The following is a 21,500-nucleotide window of genomic DNA, read 5'->3' as shown; positions in this document are numbered from 1 at the left end:
GCAAAAGGAACTAGTTTGGAGGAGGCGGGGGCCCCAGAGAGCCTGTCCAGCCAGACTAGTAGCTGGAGGTCTTCCAAGTCAGGAAGAGATGGGCCCAAGTGGGGTTGGAGGCCACCCTTTATCCCCCTCCTCCTATGAAGAGTGTGGGGGCCCAGGCTCCCCACACCCCCAGGGAGCACCAGCTCAGGATCCAGCACAGGACTAGCTGCTCAAAGAAGGATATACCAGACCTTTCCTCCAAGAATATTTTACTATTATCTTAAAACACAGTAACAACCTTGTACAAAAACCCACTGTGGCTGAGTTCACATGCCTGGTTCCGGGGGCCCTGCGTTGAGGAGCAGGAAGGTGCCCCAGTAGCAGCCTGAAGATTTAAAAACTACAAAAATCTCCACAGCTCTGGTCCCAGTCCCAGCGGTGACCGCCCGGCATGGCCCTCCTGTGGCCAAGTGTGTGGGGGTACGAATGCCCATCCTCCCCTCACAGGGCAAGTCCAAGTCATATGAAAAAGTACAGCCTTTCCTCCCACAACAAGGAAAATGTGATTTAATCCTACAAATTTACAAGCCAAGGTAAAATAAAAAGAAAACGTGGAAAACTCCATGAGGCCAGCAGTCCAAGACTTGAGGTTGTACCCGTGGCAGCCCTATGGCAGTGGCACCCTAGTCCACAGTCTGGACCCAGACACCGCCTCCAACGCCTGCGCGGTCGGTGCTCCCCAGGGTGGGTCCAGGTCGGCTGGGAACCTCAGAACTTGAGGCTGAAGCCCGGGCCTGCGGCCGAGGCCCCCTGGTTTGTGGTGGTGAGGTGGAAGCCGGTCTCCTTCAGGTCGTCATCGCCCTGTGGACACAGTGGCATGTAGGGCCCAGGCCGGGCCAGCCCTGCCTCGGGGACTCCCCAGCTCCTGCCCACCCCTTACCAGCTGGCTGTAGCCCAGGCCTCCCTCTGGAGGTCTCGGGCTGGTGCCTCGCTTCACCCTCTGCTGTTCACTCTTGGCCGGCCACGTGGGGAACATGGAGGGGTCGATGGGGAGGGGGGTCTCGCGGAAATACTCATGCTTGAGGCCGTCTTCTGCGTTGACTCTCCGCCCAGGGAAATATGTCAGAAACCTGGGAGAAAAAGGCGTTACGTGCCACCAATGGGGCAGCCTAGGGGCAGGGCCAAGGTGGGCAGGGGTGAGGTGCAGGGCAGGACGCACTTGTTCATGAGATCGAAGCCCTGGTCTGAGAGCAGAGCCCCAAAGCGCTTGCGGAGGTTGTTATAGGGGTACTCGGTGAAGGTCATCTTCTTGACAGCTGGGAGGTCATTGTAGCCAGGCCAGATTTTCTCACTGGGGGTGCCCAGGTCCTATAAGCGGGAGCATCTCAAGACACTTAGGTCGTGCAGGGAAGGGTGGCCTGGCCTGGGCACCTGCACTTGCCCCCAGCGGGCACCTACCTTGAACACTTTGTTGATCTGATCAATTTCTGACTTCCCAGGGAATAGCGGCTTCTGAGTCAGCAGCTCCCCAAAGATGCAGCCCACCGACCACATGTCCACGGCTGTGGAGTACTCCTGGGGGTCAGGGAGGAGTCAGGGAGTGCTCAGGGGGCTGAGGGCTGGCATGCCCTGGGGGCTCCAGAACACCCACACTCACCTTGGCTCCCAGCAAAAGCTCAGGGGCTCGATACCACAGCGTCACGACCACTGGGGTGTAGGCCTTCAGAGGGGACCCGTACTCCCGTGCCAGCCCGAAGTCCCCCACCTACGAGGGGAGAGGGTGGGCTGCAGATGGCTCGAGGCCGGGAGCTGCCCTGCCCCCAGCCGCCGGGCAGGGCTCACCTTGAGGATGCCCGCGTGGCTCAGCAGCAGGTTGGACGTCTTGAGGTCCCGGTGCAGGATCCAGTTGTCGTGCAGGTGCTTCACTCCGCGCAGCAGCTGGATCATCAGCGTCTTCACCTCCCCTGTGGCAACGGGCAGCACAGGGCTGGTACCTGGCTACTCGCTGCCATGGCAGCCACTGACTGTTCCAGCATATGCGCACCCAATGGGATAGAGTCACAGTTCAAGGTCAGCAGCCCCCACCCCCGAAAAGCCCGAGGGTGGGACATCCCTCAGGGGATGTGGGTCCAGGGCCACCCCATGGGACTGACTGGGACCCACCTGGCAGGAAAGGCTGCTTCATGGTCTCCATGAGGCTCTTGAGGTCGTGCTCTACGTAGTTCATGACGATGTAGATCTTGTCCATGTTGCTGCCCACGACGATTTCCTAGGAAACACAGCAGGTCCAAGGGGTCAGGGCCCCAGTCAGCCCTGCCGCCACTGGCGCTCCCAAGAGACATGAGATCCCAGGGCCGGACAGCCGGTGACACAGCAGGGACCCCCCCCCCCCAAGTGTGATGGCCTCTAGGGGCGCTGCCCTGGGGGCCCTGTGGGCAGAGATGCATGGGCCTCACCCTGACGGTGACGATATTGGGGTGTTGTGCCTTGAGGATGGTGTTGATCTCCCTCAGTGATGTGATTGGGAAGCCCTCCTTCTCCTTCTCCATCTTCAGTCGCTTCAGAGCCACAATTTCATCTGAAAAGAAAGTCACCAGAAGATGGACAATGAGGAGACCTTCTTCTATCCACATGCTCCCATTTATGGCTGTCTCCTGGAATCACAGGACGTGGCCAACTGGCCTCCCTGGGGGCTCAGAGCCTGGACCGCCTCCGTCTCTGAGGCCCTGCCCCCCCGGGCACACACCTGCTCAGGTGTTGTCACTCCAGGCCTGGCCTGGTGGACTCCATACTCACAAGCAGCACAGGGCTTCTTGGTCAGGCTGACTTCTGTGGGTGCCAAAAGCCAGTTGCTCAGGTATGCACCAGCCAAGTGAGGCCCCGTGAGGGCCAGCACCAGGGGAGGGGTGACCCCTGGGATCAGAAGGAACTATGCCCAGTGACTTTGACACTGAAGGTGACAGGGCCCTGTACACAGCCAGGGGCCTGTGGTGCTGGCTGGCACTCTGGGCCACCTGGTCCATGCCCCACACCTCCTTCCCTGTGGGGGACCACCCTGGGCTGCATCCCACCTGTCTTCTTGTCCTTTGCTCTGTACACCACCCCGTAGGTGCCTTCCTCAATCCTGTTCAGACACTGGAACTCTTCCACACTCCGACAGCCCTAGGAGAGGCACCAGCATGAGGGCATGGTAGCCAGGCTCACAGCCCACAGCAAAGTCTCAACTAGACATCTCCAGAGGCCCAGATGGTACTCAGGCAGGACCTGGGAGCAATAATCTTCTCAGCCTCTGCTCGCTCCTTCAGTGAGCAGGCGCCCTCTATCCAACAGCCGGCCCTGGGCACTGGCCCCCCGCCACACCTCCAGCCACTGATCCTAAGATGATGCCAAGACAGCAGAGACCCTCTGTGTTGCACCCTCAGCTGGCGCAGCAGCCCCTCAGGAGCAGTGGCACCCTCAGTGCACCTTGGGCCCTCACCCTCTTGGGACCTAACCCTCCCCCAAGTCACTCCCTGCAGCACTTTGGTTACTGAATTGCAGGGCGATGCGCACCACTGCCCTCTGACCCCTACAGGGCAATAAGGCAAGGGAGGTCAAGGGCCCATCTGCCCAGGCCGAGGCAGAAGTGACTGCAGAGCTGACTGCACACGAGGTGGCCTCACTCATGCATGGGGCCCCTTGTGGAAGTCCTGGCTGCAGTTGCAGGAGCTGTCCTCCAGCAAGCCTGTCAGACAAGAGACCAGACCGTGACAGGGGATACGTCAGAGGCTAGGGGCCAGGCCTGGCCAGGGATAGACACCCACAGTGAGGACCCAGTTTCTGCTCTCAGCCATCAGCCCTATCCATGGGCAGCAAAGGGGAGGCTGCTCACCTGCAGGGCGGGCAGGTACTTGGGCAGTTCCTGCTTGAGCTCTATGGGCGACAGGGCTGGGGAGTCAGGCACAAAGTCCCCTTCGGTGAGGGCGCTGCTCTGGGGGGTGCCCTCACCTGCCTCCTCTTCCCCCTCTTCACTCTCCCCAGAATCGTGGTCAAACCGTGACTCTGGAACTTCTGAAATTAAACCCAATTTCAGAACCAGAGACAGACAAGTGTCTGGGGGGGGACTATGAGCACAAGAGCCTCTGGGGGCCAGGACACACTGCATCCCACTGCCCTGGACAGAGGGCGCTGTCTTGGGGCCACTGGCCAGGCTGGGACCACTGTGAGCTAATGACCAGCTATCTGAGAAGGCCGGCCCAGAATTGGTGTCCAGTGGCCCAAGGCCTTGGCCTGGCTGTTGGCAGAGGCCACAAAGTCCCAGGCCAGTGACTGGTCTGTGGTCAGAGGCCAGCTGGCATTTTCTAGCTCCTGTCCCAATGTCCAGGCCAAGCAGCCCCCAGAAGGGTGCCCAGGGAACCAGCAGCTGGGTCCTGGACATAGCAGCTGGGTGCCCCTGTGGCTTCCGGGTGGGACGTGCCATAGACAAGGGTTATTTGTGGGTCACGGTCCCACCACAACTCTGACATGGGTCAAGCATCCTGGTCAGAGGTGGACAACGAAGAGGTGAACCACCACTTGGGGGCTTCTCACCAACCAAGACGTGGTTCTCATTCTCTCGCTCGTCATCTTCACTCATTTCTTCTTCACTCACTTCTTCTGCAAGAGAAACAGGTGTCAGCTAAGACCCTCTACAAGAGGTAGAAAGGGCCCTCACATGATCACTGGGGGTCTCACGTGGTCCCAGTCAGCAGGCATTTTCAAGATGGTTATTTGTTTACTTAGACTTTATTGTCGTGTAACTTCCAAGCTTCTATCACATTAAGCCTCAGGCTCGAGCTCACCGGCTGACTGTCCAGACACATCCTCAGAGTTGCTTCCAGTCTCCTCTTCCTCCTCTTCTTCCTCTTCCTCCTCTTCCTCCTCCGACTCTTCACTGCTGCTCCCCTCTTCCTCCTCCTCCTCCTCCTCCTCCTCCTCCGAACCTGACCCCGACTCCGCTTTAGGAAGAAAACAGGCGGCAGTGAACTTGGGGCTGGCTGGCCCTGTGGTAGCCGAGTTGGGCAGGGCCGGGTGAGCAGTCACCTGACGAGGACTCAGCGGAGCTGGTCTTCCTCTCGCTGTCGCTGACATCCTGCAGGTCGGACAGCAGGTCTCTCTCTTCCACTTTCTCTTCTTTCACTTATAAAATAAACCACTGAAGGTGAATGTGGGGCAATGTTTTAAAATAACAACATTAGATGGTGCTTCCCATATAAGAGGACCAGCTCATCTACAGACACTTGGGAGGAAGACAAGTCTTCAAATCCTCCAGTGCATGAACTTACACAAATAGCCCTTCACACACACAGGTACTGCAGCACCCTGTGATGTGAAGCATCAGCCAGTCTCTGAGCTCAGGTGTCCCCCTAGCAAAGACCACCCCACACTGGGCCCGCAGGCGCTGTGCTGCCTTACCTGGCTTCCGGCTGTCCCCCAGCTCAGGTCTTTCTCGGGGAGGCCGGAGTGGGCTACGGCTCCAGTGGGTGGCTTTCACCTTGTCGCTGTAGTCCTCTCTCACATTTCGGTGATGTGCAGACACTGCGCGAGAACAGCACAGGGGCTAGGGGCAGTCCCCTTTTCCTCTAGGCGCACACACGCCTACAGCCAGGGAAGGAGCCCAGGAAGTCACCAGAGGACCCACGTGGGCATTCTAGACTGCTCTCTACTGGTCAAAGGCAGGGGACAGAACCCACCTCCTCATGCCCAGGCCTATTACCCACTGGGCATTAGGCAGGTGGACACCAGACATGGCTATCCAGGGTGCACAGCTCACACCCGGGGACCTGCAGCGTCACCTAGCCCTCTCGCTCGCCCCCGCCCACCTTGCCCTCCTTCAGCCTTCCCCTACCTTCCCGCACCGCCCAACTCCCAGGCTCCACCCACCTCCGGGGCCCCGCCCACCTTCCCGCCGGGCCTCCCGCTCCTTGCGCCTCTCCTCGGCCCGTCGCTCCCGCTCCTTCTGCTCCCGCTGCTCCTTCTGCTGTTCCCGCATCTTGCGTTCCCGTTCTCGCTTCCTCTCTAACTGCTCGAGGCGGTCCCTAGAACAGGAGCACGCCAAATCTTTTCTCACCCCTGAAACCGGAAACTTTCTTTTTGGCCCTCAGTGCTTTTTGCTGCATTTATAAACTACTCCTCTGGCAAGCCATTTCAGTATTCTTGCCTTGAGAACCCCATGAACAGTATGAAAAGGCAAAAAGATACAACAGTGAAAGATGCACTCCCCAGGTCGGTAGGTGCCCAACATGCACCTAGAGAAGAGTGGAGAAATACCTCCAGAAAGAATGAAGTGAAGAAGCCAAAGCAAAAACAATACCCAGTTGTGGATGTGACTGGTGATGGAGGTACACAGTCCGAGGCTGTAAAGAACAAGACTGCATAGGAACCTGGAATGTTAGGTCCCTGAATTAAGGTAAATTAGAAGTGGTCAAACAGGAGATGGCAAGAGTGACATGAACATTTTAGGTATCAGTGAGCTAAAATGGACAAGAATAGGAGAATTTAATTCAGATGACCACTGTAACTACTACTGTGGGCAAGAATCCCTTAGAAGAAATGGATGTCCATCACCAATCCTGTAGCTTGCTCAAACTCACGTCTGCCGTGTCAGTGATGCCATCCAACCATCTCATCCTCTGTTGTCCCCTTCTCCTGCTGCCTTCAATCTTTCCCAGCATCCAGGTCTTTTCCAACCTGTCGGGTCCTCCCATCAGGTGGCCAAAGGATTGGAACTTCAGCTTCAGCATCAGTCCTTCCAATGAATATTCAGGACTGATTTCCGTTAGGATTGACTCATTTGTTCTCCTTGCAGTCCAAGGGACTCTCAAGAGTCTTCTCCAACACCACAGTTCAAATGCATCAATTTTTCAGTGCTCAGCTTTCTTTATGGTCCAACTCTCACATCCATACGTGACTACTGGGAAAACCATAGCTTTGACTAGACGAACCTTTGTTGGCAAAGTAATGTCTCTGCTTTTCAATATGCTCTCTAGGTTGGTCATAGCTTTTCTTCCAAGAAGCAAGTGTTTTTTAATTTCATGGCTGCAGTCACCATCTGCAGTGATTTTGGAGCCTAAGAAAATAAAGTTTGTCACTGTTTCTATTGTCTCCCCATCTATTTGCCATGAAGTGATGGGACCGGATGCCATGGCCTTTGTTTTTTGAATGTTGAGTTTTAAGCCAGCTTTTTCAATCTCCTCTTTCATTTTCAGCAAGAGGCTTTTTAGCTCCTTTTCATTTTCTGCCATAAGGGTGGTGTCATCTGTATCTGAGGTTATTGATATTTCTCCCAGCAATCTTGATGCCAGCTTATGCTTCATAAAGCCCGGTGTTTCGCATGATGTACTCTCCATATAAGTTAAATGCAGTACTTGGGTGCAGTCTCAAAAATGACAGAATGATCTCTGTTCGTTTCCAAGGCAAACCGTTCAATAACACAGTAATCCAAGTCTATGCCCCAACCACTAATGCTGAAGAAGCTGAAGTTGAACGGTTTTATGATGACCTACAAGACCTTCTAGAACTAACACCGTAAAAAGATGTCCTTTTCATCACAGGGGACTGGAATGCAAAAGTAGGAAGTCAAGAGATACCTGGAGTAAGAGGCAAGTTTGGCCTTAAGAGTACAAAATGAAGCAGGGCAAAGGCTAACAGAGTTTTGCCAAGAGAATGCACTGATTATAGCAAACACCCTCTTCCAACACAAGAGACTACTCTACACATGGACATCACCAGACGATCAATACCGAAATCAGATTGATTATATTCTTTGCAACTAGAGATGAAGAAGCTCTATACAGTCAGCAAAAACAAGACCAGGAGCTGACTGTGGCTCAGATCATGAACTCCTTATTGCCAAATTCAGACTTAAATTGAAGAATGTAGGGAAAACCACTAGACCATTCAGGTATGACCTAAATCAAATCCCTTATGATTATACAGTGGAAGTGAGAAATAGATTTAAGGGACTAGATCTGATAGATAGAATGCCTGAAGAACTATGGATGGAGGTTTGTGACATCCTACAGGAGGCAAGGATCAAGACTATCCCCAAGAAAAAGAAATGCAAAAAGGCAAAATGGTTATCTTAGGAGGCCTTGCAAATAGGAAGAAAGGCAAAGGAGAAAAGGGAAGATATACCCATCTAAATGCAGAGTTCCAAAGAATAGCACAGACAGATAAGAAAGCCTTCCTCAGTGATCAATGCAAAGAAATAGACGAAAACAACAGAATGGGAAAGACTAGAGATCTCTTCAAGAAAATTAGAGATACCAAGGGAACATTTCATGCAAAGATGGGCACAATAAAAGACAGAAATGGCATGGACCTAACAGAAGCAGAAGATATTAAAAAGAAGTGGCAATAATACACAGAACTATACAAAAAAGATCTTAATGACCTAGATAACGATGATGGTGTGATAACTCATGAAAGACAGACATCCTGGAGTCCATAGTCAAGTGGGCCTTAGGAAGCATCACTACATACAAAGCTAGCGGAAGTGATGGAATTCCAGTGGAGCTATTTCAAGTCCTAAAAGATGATGCTGTCAAAGTGCTGTACTCAATATGCCAACAAATTTGGAAAACTCAGCAGTGGCTACAGGACTGGAAAAGGTCAGTTTTCATTCCAATCTCAAAGAAAGGCAATGCCAAAGAATGTTCAAACTACCATACAATTGCACTCATCTCACATGCTAGGGAAGTAATGCTCAAAATGCTCCAATAGAGGCTTCAACAGTACATAAACCAAGAACTTCCAGATGTTCAAGCTGGATTTAGAAAAGGCAGAGGAAGCAGAGATCAAATTGCCAACATCTGCTGGATTATCGAAAAAGCAAGAGAGTTCCAGAAAAACATCTACTACTGCTTTATTGAGTGATCAAAGCCTTTGACTATGTGGGCCACAACAAACTGTGGAAAATTCTTCAAGAGAGGAGAATACCAGACCACCTTACCTGCCTCCTGAGAAATCTGTATGCAAGTGAAGAAGCAACAGTGAGAACCAGACATGGAACAATGGATTGGTTCCAGATTGGGAAAGGAGTATGCCAAGGCTGTATATTGTCACCCTACTTATTTAATTTATACGCAGAGTACATCATGTGAAATGCTGGGCTGGATGACGCACAAGCCGGAATCAAGACTGCCAGGAGAAATATCAATAACCTCAGATATGCAGATGAGAACACCCTTATGGCAGAAAGCAAAGAATTAAAGAGCCTCTTGATAAAAGTGAAAGAGGAGAGTGAAAAAGTTGGCTTAAAACTCAACAGTCAAAGAACTAAGATCATGGCATCCAGTCCCATCACTTCATGGCAAATAGATGGGGAAAATGTGGAAACAGTGAGACTTTACTTTGGGGGGCTCCAAAATCACTGCAGATGGTGACTGCAGCCATGAAATTAAAAGACGCTTGCTCCTTGGAAGAAAAGCTATGACCAACCTAGACAGCATATTGAAAAGCAGAGACATTACTTTGCCAACAAAGGTTCGTCTAGTCAAACTATGGTTTTCAGTAGTCATGTATGGATGTGAGAGTTGGACCATAAAGAAAGCTGAGCACTGAAAAACTGATGCATTTGAACTGTGGTATTGGAAAAGACTCTTGAGAGTCCCTTGGACTGCAAGGAGATCAAACCAATCAATCCTAAAGGAAATCAGTCCTGAATATTCATTGGAAGGACTGATGCTGAAGCTGAAGTTCCAATCCTTTGGCCACCTGATGGGAGGACCCGACAGGTTGGAAAAGACCTGGATGCTGGGAAAGATTGAAGGCAGCAGGAGAAGGGGACAACAGAGGATGAGATGGTTGGATGGCATCACTGACTCGGCGCACATGAGTTTGAGCAAGCTCTGGGAGTTGGTGATGGACAGGAAAGGCTGGCGTTTTGCAATCCATGGGGTGCAGAGTCGAACATGACTGAGCGACGGAACTGAACTGGGTTTTTCAGCCCACAAGGGCTTTTAAAAACCAGAACTCGAGTCCTGTTAACCCCATCCCTAACGACCAGCAGAGAGAAAAGTTCTGGTCCAAGGAGGTAACTGTCTGGGGCTGAAACCCCACTTGGTCCTGAACATTCTGCTCAGCTGATGCTCTGAGACGCACCAAGGCTTTCCCCAGGTGTGCATAATTTTAATCCATTTCTACTAGAAGGCAAGTCTTCCTGGGCCTTCTGTCTAAGGAAACGAGAGGAGCCACAGCCCCACGCAGGGATCTGGTTTAGGTGTTTACAGCCAAAACACTTCACTCTAAGCAAAACGGCAGCCGCAGCCCTAGGTTCTGATATACTGCTTCTATTCTCATTTAGTTCAAAACATTTTCAGGGAGTTCCCTGGCGGTCCAGTGATTAGGACTGGGCACTTTCACTGGTGGGGGCTGGGTTCGATCCCTGATCAGAGAACTAAGATCCCACAAGCTGTATGTATTTTTCAGCCCCCCAAAATAAAAAGTCAAAATTTTATATTTTTCCTCATCATTTTTTGTGAAGGCCATAGGTTTTTCAGAAATGGGTTGTTGGATTTCAAACATCGGAGGATACCCCACCTGGTCCACTTTCTGTTGCTAACTTTAATTGAACTCTTCTGTGATAAGAGGGCATACTTTGTTCAGCCTCAATTCTTTTGAGACTCCTTACACAGCTTGGAGTTTTGTGGAAACACATCCTAGACGCTTTCAGAAGATGTGTGTCCTGCCGCTGCATTGCTGTGCCCACCTGTCATGATGTTTGGCTGGTAGCATCTTCCAAATTGTCTACATCCTTGCTGATTTTCTCCAGCTTTACTACTGATGACTGGCGTGGGACCCCAGTGCTTCCACCCCGAGTCAGTGGACTAGTACTCCCTTCAGTTGTGTCAGGTTGGGATCCAACGCCAGGTGCCAAAACATTTATCCTGGTTGCATCTTCCTGCTCTGCATTTATGCCGTCATGAGGGTCTCTACCTTCAGTGCCTCTGGTAACATCCATTTTGTCTGACGTCAGTGTAGCCGCTCAGGCCCTTTCCCCATTGGTGTGTGCATGGGCCATTCTTTCCATCATTTCATTTTCTGGCTGCCACATGGGGTGTGGGATCCTAGTTCCATGACCAGGGATCGAACCTGTGCCCCTTGCATTGGAAGCATGGAATCCTACCCACTGGACCTCCAACAAACTCCTCCTCCTTTACTTTCAACCTACTTTTGTCTCCAACTCCAAGATGTTCCTCTGACACGGCACACAGCTGGATCTTGCTTTTCTGTCTGACAGGCTCTCCCATGTTTGGTGCAGAGACCATCTCACACTAAATGTAACTATGGATACAACTGGTGCTGCCCCCCGTACCCCTACTTTCTTTTGTCTTGTTTTTTGGTTTCTCTGTTTCTCCCAGTTGGGATGGGTTCTTTTTTGGCTGCACCATGAGGCATGCGATCTTAATTTCCCAACTGGGGATCAAAACCAGGCCCCCTGTGGCAGAAGAGGGAGTCCTAATCACTGGACTACCAGGCAGTTAACCCGTTTGGGGTTTAAATGAGGATTTTTAGCAAACCATTTTAATTCCTCTATTTACTATTTTTTAAAAGTTGCTCTAGAGATCGCAGTGTGCATCTTATGAGATTAGGCTCCAGGAAATGCAGATCTTGTTCACATACAGACCCTACTCCTGTTTCCTCCTGCAGTTTACACACATTATGGCTACTTGACCACACAGTGTTTTAATCATTGTTTTATGCAATCCTGTGTCTCTTCTAGTAATTCAGACAAGATAGGAGAAGAAGCATGTTTACAGGGGCTTTTGTCCCAACCTGCAATTCAGCCACACCCAGGGCTGGCCTTTTCTTCTGGTGTCATTTCTGCTCAGCTTGAAGGTTGTTCTTAAGCATTTCCCAGAAGGCCCACGTTGCTGGCAGAGAGCCTCTGTTCACTTGCCCCTCACTTGTGAGGCAGGCTGTGATGGACACAGAATTCTGGGCTACCAGCATTCCTGCCCTTCCCCAATTTCTCATTGGTTTTCCTGGTGCAACTGTCACTTTGTACTTATCCTATTCAGAGTTCACTGAGCTTCTCTGATATGTAGATAAATATTTTTCATCAGATTAAGGACATTTTCAGCTGTTCCCCCTTCCTTCCAGGACTACTGCTGTGCAATGCTGGTCCCGTAGACGCTGTCCCTCGGTTCTGGAGGCTCCCTCAGCTTTTCTTCAACCTTTTCCTAGCTGTCATTAGAGGCACGATGTCCATCTTCAAGCTCCATGCTTCTAGGTCTTTGCCAAGTCTGCAACACACTGTTTCTATGTTTTTCTTCCTTAGAAAGGGTTAAACCTTATTTGTCTTAGAGCGCTCTGTTGAACACTGGACATTCTAGACAATGTCCTGCAGCAACCATGCCTTCCAACCTTTCCTCCCAGTTGCTGCCATTCAGTGACTGTGAGGCTAACCCCGTGAGCTGGTGTCGCCTTGTACAGTGTGGCCACTGCTGCACTGTTCCATGTGCTTCTCTTTATTTTCAAGCGTGGATTCCTTGGGGTCACTACTGTGTCTGCATAGCTGTGTGCCCACACCACATTGGACGGAGCACAGGGCCTACAAACATAGACCCTTCTCACACCTGCCTTCCCTGTCCTTTGTGGGGCCCCAGCTGCTGGGAATGTCCACCCCTTCCACCCTACTACTCCCCTCCTGTAGAGCAGCCCAGCTCCCAAGCTCTCCCTGGAAATGACCACAAGACACAGAGGTAGCCTAGGGGTCACGCCTAGGCCATGGAGGGCAGACCTGGGTTAACAGACACTCCTCTGGGACTCTGAGCCCACAGAGAGGCCCCTGGAGACAAAAGCACCAGAGGCTGGTGTCCTAGCTCCTGGCCATTTCAGGGCCTTTGGGGTTTGTCTTTTTTGTTTGTTTGTTTGGAAGAACCTGAGTCTATTTCTGTTGTAACCCCTGAGAACTCTAAGCAATATGCCTTGTTGGTCAGTCTTCCTGGACAAGGTCCCTAGAACAGAGCAGGCGCCTGGCACATGCCCACCGACCAAGGAGGCGGCAAGTCACTCACAGCGAAGCCCCTCCTCGCTGTGCTGCAGGTGCACACGCAGGTGTACATGCAGGGACGGGCTGCCTCCAGGACGCTCCACTGGGATGGGACAGCGGCCTAGCCCGCCTTGCCCCAGGCTCGTCCCTCAACACCCCCACAAGGACGTCGCCTCACGGTGTAGACAGGGCCCCACCTCCTAATGGCCGCCACCCCTCCCTACTCTCCTTCCCCCGCTGTTGCAAACCTTCACTCTTCACCTCTCAGCTCCTCCTAGACCCCCAGCTCCCTCCAGCAGTATCCCTCCCTGAAGGACCACCTCAGAAGCTGAGTCGGGGACTCTGCCTTGAGTCAGGACCACATTCTCTCACCCGCTCAGCCAGGCTCCTGGGCACCTGAGCAGCCTCGGTGCCCAGGTTTTTGTTCCCCCTGTCAACTTCCGTCACCTCACACGGGCAGCCCCATGTGCAGGGAGCCCTCGCTTCCTTCAGGACAAGCCTCTGGGCCGCTCCCTGCCCGGTCCCTGTCTGTGTGACCTGCGTGCCCTCTCTGCTGTCATCAGGACACCTACCTCTCCCTGCGCGAGTGCTCCCGGGCCAGCTCCCTCCGCTTCTGCCGCTCCCACTCCCTCCGAGCCTTGTCCTGCTCCTCCCGGTGCCGCTTCCGGCGCTCGTGCTCCCGCTCCTTCTCTTTCACTCTGGCGTGCTTCCCTATGGGCAAACAGCATGTGTTGTGGTAGGAGACTTAACCTCCAAAATTCAACAATACCCAGTGAAAAAAAGAAAAAAGATCTAATCAGTGACTTCCCTGGTGGAGCAGTGGTTAAAGATCTGCCTACCAATGCAGGGGACAAGGGTTTGATCCCCAGTCCAGGAAGATCCCACATGCTGCGGAGCAATCAAGCCCATGTGCCTCAATGACGGAAGCCTGTGTGTCCTAGAGCCTATGCTCTGCAACAAGAGAAGCCCCTGCTTGCTGCGACTAGAGAAAGCCTGAGTAGCAATGAAGACCCAGTGCAGCCAAAAAAAAAAAGACTTGGAGAAACAACCATGACTTTTGTTTTTTAAAAAAACATGAAGACCTAAACTCTACGCAGTAAGCCTGAAGATAAGAAAAAAACAAAAATAATGTGATTATCACTGAACAGAACTGTGATCTCTATCTTCTCTTCTTAATTTTCTGTATTAAATAAACTGTGATTAGGCTACATTAGTCTCATGATTTTAAAAAAGTCATCCTTTGTAAAGAACACAGGACAAAGCCTAACTCCTTTTAGTTTCTGCATCACATTATAAACTACATTAGCCAACTGCGTTTAACAAGATTTACATCAGGCCCAGGTTCAGTTTCCCAACACCCCTAAGAAGCTCTCGATACTGGTGTGACAGCAAACCCACTACTTGGACTTTATCAAGCATGTTTCTTAAAAGCAATTGAGCACTGTAGAGTGGCCTTCCCACGCTGAATTAAGACAATAATTTTATAGACAGACCAGCTTCCCCAGAACAAAGCAGTGAGGGGAAACACACCAGAAGGAAAATGAAGTATCTATTCAGAATGATCTATAATAAATTTATACTTTTAGCTAAAATCTTATTCTCTTCTATCTTAGCTGTGCTCTGAAGAACGTAGCAGATCATGAAATAGGAAGGAGATCGTATCTGAACACAACACAAAATGAAACAAATGCTCTGTACCCCCTTCTGCTGAGTGACTGCGATGCCTACGTTTCTCTTTTCTCTTTTCGTCTTTCCTGTGATGTGCCTTTTCCTTCCGAGACATCTGCTGGGGTGGTTTGATAGCCAAAGAATCATCTTCCTCTCCTCTGCAATGAGACACCATGGCATTATGTCACCTGAGAGGGAAGTAGGGAGCACCAGGGCATCAGGGAGTCTCCCCAACCCAGGGAAAGGAAGGGTTCAGAACATAAAGGAGAGCCTCAACCGTCAGCTCAAAGACTGTGCTTATTATGACACTTAGGTTTCCGGGGTGGCTCAGCCGTAAAGAATGCGCCTGCCAATGCAGGAGACATGTGTTCTATCCTTGGGTAGGGAAGATCCCCTGGAGAAGGAAATGACAACCCACTCCAGTATTCTTGCCTGAGAAATCTCAAGGACAGAGGAGCCAGGTGGGTTACAGTCCGTTGGGGTCGCAAAAGACCCAGACATGACTTATTGACTTTAACAACAACGATTACGAAACTTAAGCCCAAACTATGTATTAAACACAGATTCAGATGGAAAGTACAGTGGAAATCAGTGTGCTATATGGAACAAAAATGCTGAGGAAACTCTAGGGTGTGACAGACATGCAGTGTTAATTATCTTGATCATGTATAACAACTTATCAAACTGCATACGTTAAATCTGTGCAGTCTCTTACTCTAAAAAGCTGTTAAAAAAGAAGGTCCCACAATTTTAGTCAAACTTAATGACCTCAAAAGGTCATTTCATATTCCCAACTGAGTATAAAACCAAAACCTTGGGAGAATGCACAGTCTATGCCTTTTTGCCTTAATTTCTGGTTATAGTGTTTTTGACTGTTTGATGATGGACATGAAGGGAAAAAAAAGTGAGGAGAAGCCACAGCATAGGAAGAAATGTCAGAGGTACAGCTTTGGCAGGACTGCTTCTGTTTCTCCTAGGCCTCGCTCAAGTATCTTTCAGCAGCAACTCTGGTTTATTTGTAGATTTTAGACAGTACTTATAGAAATCATCACAAACATCCAATTCCTTAAATGTACTATGTGAGTTGTGCTGACTTCACTGAAGAGCAATCACAAAGAAAGGAATACACACTCACACTTCTCCTAAGCAGAGCAGGCAGTTGGTACCTGACACCACACAATGCTCATTTCCATGGAGGTCGTGACCTCCAACTTACAAAATCACACTGAGAAGGGCCAGCCAGGGTCACATACAGCCAGATGTGAGTGCACCTGCAGCCTGCAAGCTCCTCGGGGCCACACCCTGCTCACCTGTCTTCCATGGAGTCCTCTCTTCTGTATGGCGAGTTTCTTATTGTTATCTCCATGCGGTGGTCCCTCAGCTCCCCCTCCTCAAGGGAATCCCGCTTGGAATCCCGGTCATCAGACTAAGAAGCAAGGAGAGAGTACTTTTCCTTACAGATAAGCCTATTTTTAATAAGACACAAACCTTGCCAACAACCCAAAACCAATTTTCATACACACTTTTTCATATGACCAATGTGATAAAATCTAAAAAACTTTCATTCAAATCCCATGACATCAGAATTACAAATAACTCTGTAAACCAGAACCTGAGAAATTAAAACCAGCATATATGTAAAGGGACATTAGACTCTATGCCAAGTATGTTAGTTGTTTATATGAGCCAAAACTGAGCCTTAAAGCATACTTCATACACTAAATAATTTGCAATATCTCATAAATATTTAAGAAAACTCTGTTGCTAATCTTAAAGAAGAGGTATTTCTTTCAATGCTCCTCATTAAATTACTAAACTTTTCCTATGTTATTAGGCAAACCACGAAAGGTGTGAAACATTAATTTCAAGGCAATTTTCTACTATAGTAAAAAATACTTGGAAATGGTATCATGAATATAATGATGAAATGAGGAAAATTAGTTCAACTGCACTAATGATTTTAGGTTCAAAATACTGTGTTTTCCATGTAGCTGTGGTCATCTATATGCAGATTTTTAGTAAGTTATCAATCTGTCTCCAAAGTAAACTGAGCATCTGAATGTTTCTGTTAATTTTTAGAAGATTTTAGGCTCACCTGAGACATTTGGAAGTACAAAAGAACTTCACCGAAGAAGCGTTGTTCTAATGGAAAAATGAGGGCAAAGAAATTAAATCTCCTTTAAAATAAAAACACTTACTTAAAAAACATAGCTTACATTTTTTAAGCGTTTTATCTCTGCTTTCTCCTCTTGTTCCTTCCGTCGTTTCTTTTCCTGGAGAATTTCATCTAAAGTTTTCACTTTCCAAGAGTCCTTTTCATCACCCATTTGAGTTAAAACACTGCAAAAAGACAAGAATTCAAACTGCGTCAGGACACAGCAAGCTATGCTTTGATGCTATGCTGTTCCTGAACACTTCTGCCTCACCACTTTTGAGCGCTTCAGTAGAAATCTTTGTTAAGAGGGATGAGCTATGCCAGAAATAAACCCACACACCTATGGTCAATTAATCTTCAACAAAGGAGGCAAGAATATACCATGGAGAAAAGACAATCTCTTCAGCAAGTGGTGCTGGGAAAGTTAGACAGCTGAATATAAATCAGTGAAATTCAAACACATTCTTATACCATACACAAAAATAAACTCAAAATGGCTTAAAGACTTAAACATAAGACATGACATTCTAAAACTCCTGGAAGATGTCATAGGCAAAACAATATCTGACACAAATCGTACCAATGTTTCCTTAGTAAGTCTCCAAGGCAACAGAAATAAAAGCAAACTAACAAATGGGACCTAATCAAACTTACAAGCTTTTACACAGGAGAGAAAATGATGAACAAAACGAAAAGACAACCTATGGGCTGGGAGAAAATATCTGCCAACAATGTGACTGACAAGGGTTTAATTTCCAAAATGTACACACAGCTCACACAACTCAATAACAAAAACCAAAAAACTCAATCAAAAAATGGAGTGAAGACCTGAATAGACATTTCTCCAAAGAAGAAATACAAATGACCAATATGCACATGCAGAGATGCTCAACACCACTAATTATCACAGAAATGTAAATCAAAAACATAATGAGGTATCACCTCACACTGGTCAGGATGGCCATCATTATTGGTTCATTTATTTTGAAAATTGTTAATGGCAAAGAGTCGACTCATTGGAAAAGACTGATGCTGGGCAAGATTGAAGGCAGGAGGAGAAGGGGATGACAGGGGATGAGATGGTTGGATGGCATCACTGACTCAATGGACATGAGTTTGAGCAAGATCTGGGAGATAGTGAAGGACAGGGAAGTCTGGCATGTCTGTCCACAGGGTCACAAAGAGTCAGACATGACTGAGTGACTGAACAACAACAAATAACAAATGCTGGAGAAGGTGTGGAGAAAAGGGAACCCTCCTACACTGTTGGTGGGAATGTAAATTTCTGCAGCCACTATGGAGAACAGTATGGAAGCTCCTCAGAAAACTAAAAACCCTATGACCCAGTAATCCCACTCCTGAGCATATATCCAGACAAAACTATAATTAAGAAAGTTATACACATGCCTTCTATGTTCACAGCAGCACTATTCGTAATAGCCAAGACATGGAAACAATCTAAATGTGTACTGACAGATAACTGGATAAAAAAGATGTGCTATATATACCTATATATGCCTCTCTCTCTCTCTCTCACACACACACACACACACAGGAATACCACTTAGCCATAAAAAAAAAAAAAAGAAATGCCATTTGCAGCAACGTAGATGGACCTAGAGATTATCATACTAAGTGCAGTCAGAAAGACACATACTTTATGATATCATTTATATGTGGACTCAAACATATGACACAAGTGAATTTATCTATGAAACAGAAACAGATTCACAGATATATACAACAGACTGGGGACTACCAAGGGGGAAGGGATGGAAATGAGATGGAGTGGGACTTTGGGATTAGCAGATGCAAACTAGTATAAATACGATGGATAAACGGCCAAATCCAACTGTACAGCACAGAGAACTAATTTCAATTTCTTGTGATAAGTCATAATGGGAAAGAATATTAAAAACATGCGTATGTATATATATATATATATATATATATATATACAGCTGAATCACTTTGCTGTACAGCAGGAACATTCACAACATTTACAACACCGTAAATCAACTACACTCTGATTTTTAACAATTGAAAATACGGGGGGGTGGGGGGTGGAAACGTTTCAAAAAAAGGGTGATGGCTCGCGGAAAGCGACTGCTTGCATTCCAACCTCTTTTCTGTCATTGCTGTACAGTCTAGAGCAAGTTACTTCACCTCAATTTACCATTCTGTAAACGGTAAGAAAACCACCTGTGTGACGGTATTACAGAGGATTAAGTGAGATCTCCCAGGTAATGCTCGTAGTTAGGCACCAGGCATTCACCAAGAACTGTTCTCGCCGTCAGGAGGATTTATTTGAAAGACCACCTGGGCCGCTTGGTCCACTGGCCCATTTGAAGGCGGCAGCCCCATCACAAGATTAAGGGAGGTCTGGAGTGAAGGACTCGAAAGGCGCGCTCGCAAACCAGGCAGCGGGTCCCAGTTTTGGAGTTTCAGTTGTGCTAACCCGGGGTTCGGCCGGGCTGGAGTTAGCTCGGGGAACGCCTGGGCCCGCCGCCTCCACGACTCGGAGTTCCGCGCAAGGCGAGATGGGCCGGGGAGGCGAGGAGTGTAGCCCAGCCCGGTCCACGCGCCCGAGGCCCGCCGGGACCGGAGAGATCGAGTGAGCTGGTCGCGCCGTGGCCCCTGCCCGGCCCGGCCCGGCTCCACTTACCTCTGCGCCGCCGCCAGTCCCGGAGCCTGAAAAGAAACAGCGCCCGGCGCGCGACAGGAATGTCGTCACTTCCTGCGTCGGCGCCGGGCTGATGACTAGCTAAGACGCGACCCCGCCGCCCACTCCTGCCCTGAACAGAGTGGCGCTGTGCGTCACTTCCGACCTTGGCGCAGGCTGGTGACAACTCTAGGGGCGGAGGCTCGGAGCCGGCAGGTGTCTGGACCAGCCTGGTTGGCTGGTCGTGACTGTCCCCTCTCCCCGCTCCCGTGACCCCGGGGCAAGATCCTGAATCTTCCTAAAAGGAGACCAATCTTGCTTACGGAGCGGGGCGTGGAGAGCGGTTACCGCAGGATTTTAAGCTGTGCGAAGGCCAGGGATGACAAAGTGCTTACTCAGGCTCGCCTGCGAAGGTTTTTAAAGATGTTGAATCCTGAGGTTCGGCCTCAAACCTGCTGAAGTTAAAGCAAATTATTCTTCGAACCTTTGTGGTCCCAGAAAAATGGTAATGCGACATCGTGAATATCAGGAAGAGAACGGTAAACAAGTATCATTCACTTGCAGTGTGTGCACTCAGTCGTGTCCGACTCTGTGCGACCCCATGGACTGTAGCTCACCGGGCTCCTCTGTTCATGGAATTTTCCAGGCAAGAATACTGGAGTGAGTTGCCATTTCTTCCTTCTGGGTATCTTCCCAACCCAATGACTGAACCTTCCTCTCTTGCATTTCCTGCTTTGGGAAGCGAATTCTTTACCACTTAACGCCACCTCCAGTTTACTACCTGGCCAGAAATGGAAAATGTAGAAAAATGTGACAAGAAATTAGGGCCCAAAGAGGGTTATGGAAGTGAAATTCTTTCTCTTCCTGGAAAGAAATATTTTTTCTGTGCCCAAGCTCTTATTTTGCTTCCTGAGTTTTTGGTGACAGGAAAAACCTTCAAAAAAAACAGATGAAGGCAGCAAGAACCCACCCATGTTCATTTCAGTAGCCCAAACACTTGAGTCTTACACAAAGGAGAAAACAAAGTACACACTGAACATTTATTTTACTTTTCCAGAACAAGAGTCCTAGATAGTTGCTACCATGGTAGCTTAATTTGGACAAAGCAACCAGTAGGCATCCACAGGATTAATTATACAGCATTGATGTATTACCATAGCAGAATACACAGTGACTCACTAAATTATGTAACCACCATTTTTCTAGGAAAAATTTATCTAATTGCATAAATACTGGAATAGGTGAAATAAAAAACACTAAAATTTTGACTAATGTACTTTTAGTTCTCCACAGGTTTTTTTTTTGGGGGGGGAGGTGTAAAGCAAGTATAATTTGGTTCTGATATAGACAGTTTATTCATATAATTTTCAAGATTTTCAGTATGGGACAGTCACCCTCACTGTGACCCTCTGCAATGGTGGGTCCACAATACCCCCTGGGTGGGTTCAGACTCAACTCACACATCTACAGTCTAGAAATAGCACATCAACTGAATGCCAGTTTCCCTCAAGTGAAAAGCGAGGAAAAAAAAAGACTATGCCAATTAGAACAATTCCCAAGTTAGTCTGGACATCTAGACAAGGATGCAATGGCAGCATCCAAGCTCTCCGGAGATGAGGAGGAAATACTACAGAGAGAGAAAACTGGAAGGTTTTATATCCAGAGCATCAGGGTGAGCAAGCCAAGTGATGGTCGGCACAACCACCTGGCTGCTCTTTGCTCTTCAGGAGAGAGAAACAGGCCAACTCATCAGGGAAGCAGGAGCGTTCTTATTATAAGCTAGGAAAATGAAAAGGTCCCAACCAGGGCATGAACGTATTCTGGAAAAGAACAGAGCCCTTACTACAACATTGGTCACAGGCAAACAGAAGAGGGTTTCTACCTGTAATAGCATCCTTGTTTAATTTTTCCAACCTAGGTAAATAGTGAAAATACTTCCAGGCCTCAGGAAGCACATCCCCTGGACAGATGTAAAAAGTCATGTTGCATTTTTGTGGTCTCTGCTGACCTGTCTATAAATG

General features: G+C 48.8%; 1 protein-coding gene across 4 annotated transcripts; it reads right to left on the bottom strand.

Annotated features, from left to right (window-relative positions):
* Positions 1–288: 288 nt before the first annotated feature.
* CDK11B (cyclin dependent kinase 11B) lies at positions 289–19,543 on the bottom strand. Of its 4 annotated transcripts, none has more exons than XM_068986169.1 (20): positions 19,483–19,543; positions 16,879–17,002; positions 15,973–16,088; positions 14,693–14,820; positions 13,567–13,705; positions 5,899–6,035; positions 5,413–5,535; positions 5,041–5,136; positions 4,800–4,955; positions 4,549–4,614; positions 3,851–4,029; positions 3,051–3,141; positions 2,436–2,557; positions 2,143–2,248; positions 1,822–1,943; positions 1,637–1,744; positions 1,438–1,554; positions 1,199–1,347; positions 920–1,109; positions 289–840 (listed from the first exon to the last, which is right to left on the bottom strand). In XM_068986169.1, exons 2-20 carry the CDS (start codon positions 16,987–16,989, stop codon positions 748–750), a joined length of 2,349 nt encoding a protein of 782 aa, XP_068842270.1. In that variant the 5' UTR covers positions 16,990–17,002; positions 19,483–19,543; the 3' UTR covers positions 289–747. The 4 variants fall into 4 exon arrangements, with proteins under 4 accessions (XP_068842270.1, XP_068842271.1, XP_068842272.1 ...); XM_068986170.1 differs by having other exon boundaries at positions 3,851–4,026; XM_068986171.1 differs by having other exon boundaries at positions 3,851–4,026; positions 14,723–14,820.
* Positions 19,544–21,500: the final 1,957 nt, after the last annotated feature.

Source organism: Capricornis sumatraensis, chromosome 14 (assembly GCF_032405125.1).
Source record: "Capricornis sumatraensis isolate serow.1 chromosome 14, serow.2, whole genome shotgun sequence".
Lineage (NCBI taxonomy): Eukaryota > Metazoa > Chordata > Mammalia > Artiodactyla > Bovidae > Capricornis > Capricornis sumatraensis.
This window is presented reverse-complemented; position numbering and strand designations above follow the sequence as displayed.

Excerpts from the sequence above, each read along its gene's own strand:
- CDK11B (XM_068986169.1), bottom strand. The coding sequence starts at position 16,989 with ATGGGTGATGAAAAGGACTCTTGGAAAGTGAAAACTTTAGATGAAATT. Across the intron at positions 5,137-5,412 it reads GGGGGACAGCCGGAAGCCAG|TGAAAGAAGAGAAAGTGGAA; the intron begins GTAAGGCAGCAC and ends TTATTTTATAAG. Across the intron at positions 4,030-4,548 it reads TGAGAACCACGTCTTGGTTG|AAGTTCCAGAGTCACGGTTT; the intron begins GTGAGAAGCCCC and ends GTTTAATTTCAG.